Source organism: Aplysia californica, unplaced genomic scaffold (genome assembly GCF_000002075.1).
Source record: "Aplysia californica isolate F4 #8 unplaced genomic scaffold, AplCal3.0 scaffold00133, whole genome shotgun sequence".
Lineage (NCBI taxonomy): Eukaryota > Metazoa > Mollusca > Gastropoda > Aplysiida > Aplysiidae > Aplysia > Aplysia californica.
The window spans coordinates 1,352,789-1,358,146 of record NW_004797403.1 but is presented as its reverse complement, the minus strand read 5'-3'; the positions used below and the strand labels follow the sequence as shown (position 1 = coordinate 1,358,146).

Genomic DNA, 5,358 nt, shown 5'->3' with positions numbered 1-5,358 from the left:
CTGAGAGCATCCGAGCAAAGGAATGAATGGGAAATCATGATCGCCGATGTCTGTCGCAGATCAGGCACTGGATGATGATGATGTAAATCAATATTTCTAAACATCTATATCACCAGCTGAGAACAAGTTTGCCTGCAAGTTTTGCGCCGACAGTGACGTAGATGGAGGGACTACCAACAGAACTTTCTTCAACAGAGACAAAGACATCAAACGACACATCGCCACTCACCTGGAGGATCAGTTCTATGTGTGTTGTTTCTGTGACTCACAGAACAACTGTGTTACGGACTTGAGAAGACATGCAACTGGACACACAGGTAAATATTCTTCATCGCCGTTTACCTCCTTATCATCGTCATTATTCCCATAATTGGAAAAACAATTCTTTGAAAAAGGTCTGAGGAATTTTCAAATTAAGCTTCATCAATTTTCGAGCTATTTTTATCCTTATCATTTTCACAAACAGACAGCAAAATTTCGTTAGACTAGTGAGTTTAGAATTTTTCATACAGGCAAGATACATTCACGCCATGTGATACCATTACAAATGTACGTGTTTTGTTGCACAAAACTACTGTTGTTGTGTCAATGTGTTCCTCTATACTTAATCAAATCTCCCATCCCTCAGTCTCTCTCCATTTCTCTCACTCTCTCTCAATTTCTCTCTCTATCTCTCCATTTCTATCTCTCTCTTTCTCTCTCTCTCTCTCTTTCTCTCTTTCACACACACACATGCACACACACACACACACACACACACACACACACACACACACACACACACACACACACACATACACTCTCTCTCTCTCTCCCTCGCTCTCTCTCTCTCTCTCTCTCTCTCTCTGTTTACCCCCCCCCCCTCTCTCTCCACTATATCTCTGTTTCTCTCTGAGTGTGTTTTTCTCTGTCTCTCTCTGCCCCCCCTCTCTATCTCTGTCTCTCTCTGCCCCCCTTCCCTCTCTCTCTTTACCTCTCTCTCTCTCGATCTCTCTGCTCTCTCTCGATCTCTCTCTCTCTATCTCTCTCTCCCTCCCCCCCCCTCTCTCTCTCTCTCTCTCTCTCTCTCTCTCTCTCTCTCTCTCTCTCTCTCTGTCTCTCTCTCTCATCTACTTACCCAAAACTCAGACCTTGACGTACCACTGTCCGTCTTCCCATAGAATTATCAGATTCTCTAATTGTGTCGATGAGGACGTAAAACATAATAAATTGACAATGACAATTTCTCCCCTCAGATTACCGACTGTTTCACTGCCAGAGCTGTGACCAGAGTTTTATTCAGCAAGTCTCCTACGACACTCACATGAAGAACCACCATGGCTGAACACATAGATAGATAGATAGATAGATAGATAGATAGATAGATAGATAGATAGATAGATAGATAGATAGATAGATAGATAGATAGATAGATAGATAGATAGATAGATAGATAGATAGATAGATAGATAGAGAGAGCGAGAGAGAGAGAGAGAGAAAGAGAGAGAGAGAGAGAGAGAGAGAGAGAGAGAGAGAGAGAGAGAGAGAGAGAGAGAGAGAGATTTCATCATGATATGTAATTTGTACATTCTGTTCATTTTCCAGTTCCTCTTTGAGAATTGACAAAGTCATTTTTACAGTTCTTTATTCATTTCTTCATGTCTTTATTTCTTCATTTCTTTGTCTATTTCTTCATTTCCTTACTTATTTTTATATTTCTTTCTTTCTTTCTTCATTTCTTCATTCCTTCGTTGCCTCATTATTTCTCCCTAGTTTTTTGTTGTTTTTAAATTAGTAGGTTTAAAAAATAATTGTCTTTTTTTTCTCATCAAATTTGAATAAAAGGAAAAGGGAAGAATATATTTACAATAAAATCAGAGGAAAAGTAGAAGAAAAATTTAGGGGTAGAAAAGCAGCTTAAAATCAGGTCAAAATTGAATAAAAGTAAAACGACACCACGAAAGAAGCAGAATGACTGAAGACAGAAGCTGGATAAAAGTAGGATAAAAGTTCCACGTATGAGTAGGAGACAAAAAGAAGGATAAAAAATATGACAAAAGAAAGATAAAAGTCCGACAAAAAGCGTGATAAAAATTTGAAAAAATAAGGATAAAAGTCCGACATAAAAGCAAGCAGAAGCGGATCATAAAAGGATGAAGGTTCGACAAAAAGCAGGATAAAATATGAAAAACAAAGCAGAATACAAGTCTGACAAAAAAGCAAGAAGAATCAGACTTTGGCAACGGCATTGTAAAGTGCAACAGAAGCAGGACTAGGGGGATAAAAGGGGGATAAAATGTTTTTCTACTCTGTACAATATTATAACGAAGAAGTGTAGCACGTCACCCATGACATATAATGCTTCCTGGTTGTTTTATCTACAGAAAATCCCGTAAATTCTTTATGTCCGTCCTTTAATTTGCATTGCTGATTGTGATTTTATTTTTGCAATAAAAGATACAGACTAGCAAAGTGAAGATTTGTTTGTTTGTTTGTTTGTTTGTTTGTTTGTTTGTTTGTTTGTTTGTTTGTTTGTTTGTTTGTTTGTTTGTTCGTTTGTTTATTTGTTTGTTTGTTTGTTTGTTTGTTTGTTTGTGTTATTTATCTCTAACACGTACTATTGCTTTGTTTGTTAGTTTATTTGCTTTTTTATTTATTAATATTTTGCTTGCTATTTAGTGTAACTCTTTTGTCAGATGCACTTGTTTGTTTGTTTATTTGTTTGTTTGTTTGTTTAATTGTTTGCTTGTTTGTTAGTGTAAATCTTTTGTCAGACACACCTTTTGTTGGTGTATTTGTTTGATATTTGTTTGCATTCTCTATATTAGATAGACCTCTGCTTACATCGATAAAACTTTGTGAAGTTGGGAGTTGACTCAAACAGACATACCTACTGTCCCAGGCTCGATGACCGCGAGAAAAAGGTGAATAACTTCTCCAATTTTTGCTCACCTTTGTACAAAATTTGAGGGGAATTATTATTTGATCCTCCGGATGTCATATTTCATGCTCAAGTTTGAACTGGTTATGAGAGCTGCTGCAGCTCTGCTGCATCAACCATATCTTGAAGTAACCCAGAAATGTTTTTTAAAGTTAGAAAAATACGCTGACTTCGAGTTTTAAAAAAAGCTGCACGCCTGTTATTGCGGTGAATAGGAGTTTGATTCCAGATTTAGATCTAGTGCACCTTCTGAAAGAGTAATTTGATGTGTGTTCAAACAGTTGAAATTGTGAGGATGTCTGTTAGAAAGCCGCAAGATCTAATAAAGGGAGTAATCATAAATATAATAGTGCCAATATGATTAACATGTGGAAGCAGGTCGCTCGTCGGGTGCGACAACGTCAAGGAATCTGTTCGAAGACGTGACAGTGAACTAGGCTGGTAAAAGTCCACAACTTACAGAATCTTAAGGCAGGATTTGAAAATTAAACCATGTCACAAATATGTCCACCAGGGAATAATCCCAGACGATACTTTGGAGATAAGTTTTACAATGAGTACGTAAGTTTTTTGGACAAGTGAGACAGACTGAAACATTTTGTAGCGTCTGTTTGCTTCAGCGAAGAGGTTCGTTTCTTCCTTGAGAGGAAAAGTTAGCTCTGGGAATTGTATGCGCTGGGCAACAGAAAGGCGAGGTGATGTGAATGAAAGAGACTTCACAATAAAAAACAACAACTGTACAGTGTTGGCAGTTTTAAGCGCTTAAGGTGTCATGCGGTCGTTTAGTTCTGTGATAAAGACAGGAGCTATTTGAACGTTTTACATTAGGTCTGTGATAAAGACAGGGACAATTGAATGTGTTACATTAGTTCTGTGACAAAGACAAAAGTCATTTGAATGTATATCTCTATAAGTTGACCAGATGTCTATAACGTCCAGTGTTCTCCTCGACAATGGATGGTTGTCTAAGATAAGTACGATAGTACACGAGTGTTAAAAAAAAAGAAGAAAAGTGGCATGTGGCTGAGAATGGAGCACAGTGAGCGTTCACGCGGGTAGTTGGCGGGTGCTTTGGTATGGTTTGCTCCTTCTTTCCTATCCCACATCTATCGTCCTTATGTCTCCTCCTTTCTTCTTTTTATTGTTTGAAAAAAAAAACAATAGAAAAAAGGTGGTGTTAAGCACCCAAAGATCAGGGGTGTGGATGAATGACAACGCTAAGAAGGGGCCGAAGAGTAGCAGCAGAAAGGCTGCAGAAAGAGTCAAGGGCCCAGAGAAGAGGGCAAAAGGGGTGTGGGGGTGGAGGTGGGGGGCGGGGACAGAAAGTGGAGACGATATCAGACGACAGAACTTGGATAGAGAGCAGGGAAGGGGAAAAAAACCTGAGAGAAAATATTTTCCTGTCGCTGTCAGGTTTCGAGCCCGGTACCTATTGAATGAGAGGCGAACACCGTAATCTCTAGACCACGAGCACAATATCAAGTTCAAATGCCACATAGCAAAAGCAAATACAGTAGAACATGACTGCAGTGTCTATGTAAACTTAATTACCTGTGCTCGGGTTTAGCGAGGCAAGGAAAGGCCCGAACTCGGATACAGCGGGAGAGATCGAGCGAGCTTTAGCTGGAGGGTACGGGGTTGGGGGGCTGTAGGCGGGTTCCAATCAGGCAGTCAGCTGTGCGGCGTTTTGATTGGCCAGTCCAGTGATGAGTGAAGTAGGGCAGGCGGCAGACAGAAATGGTGCGGAGAGACGCGTTACGACGTGAGCCACTCCAAAAGTGATGTGCTGTAGCTTAGACGCTCAGCATGAGAGCGTATAGGCCATAGCCCTAGGCCTAGGCTAGGTCAAAAAATTAAAGAAGAGGAGAGCGAGTAGTGAGTGATTCGTGATTCATTGAATTACGATCGATGATGCTCTTAGGCAGGCATACGCACGCATCCATTTCACGTTCTACTTTAGGCCTACCGGTGCGATCGATAGCACTAGCAACGAGACCGACGTAAAGATGGCTTCCAACAACGACAAATGCGTCTGCACTCGAGTTAAAGGCCGAGATAATCAACGGAGTTGACAAGAAAAGGAAGACTTAACTAAAGCGCAAAATTATGGAAGGGAAGTCATCATGTGGATGAAATTTATTTTTTTATCGGTAATTTCCCCTTTTGCCTTCCTAGCGGGAACTGGCCTATAACTGAATTTTTCTTCTGGAACCATATGTCCCGCTACAGCCGTGTTCTACTGTATCCTCCAAACAAATTACGATGTACATAAATACATTCACACAATAAGCGTATAATATGGACGAATACATTTATCGGAGATCAGGTTTGCTATTCTTCTCATACAAGCAATAAAACTGTATGATAACAAGTAAGCAAGGTTACAACAGTGGCAGTCATTAGCAATACCATCAGGATGAATTATTAAGGGGGGGGGG

At 39.9% G+C, this 5,358-nt stretch overlaps 1 protein-coding gene across 1 annotated transcript in view; it reads left to right on the top strand.

Moving 5' to 3' along the window:
- Positions 1 to 1,399, top strand: part of LOC106011510 (MDS1 and EVI1 complex locus protein EVI1-A) — a 4,801-nt gene extending 3,402 nt beyond the window's left edge. The window contains exons 4-5 of the mRNA XM_013081492.2: positions 117 to 317; positions 1,236 to 1,399. Coding sequence (XP_012936946.1) covers positions 117 to 317; positions 1,236 to 1,324 — 290 coding nt within the window. The 3' untranslated portion in view covers positions 1,325 to 1,399. The remainder of the gene's footprint in view (positions 1 to 116; positions 318 to 1,235) is intronic.
- The last annotated feature ends 3,959 nt before the right edge of the window (positions 1,400 to 5,358 follow it).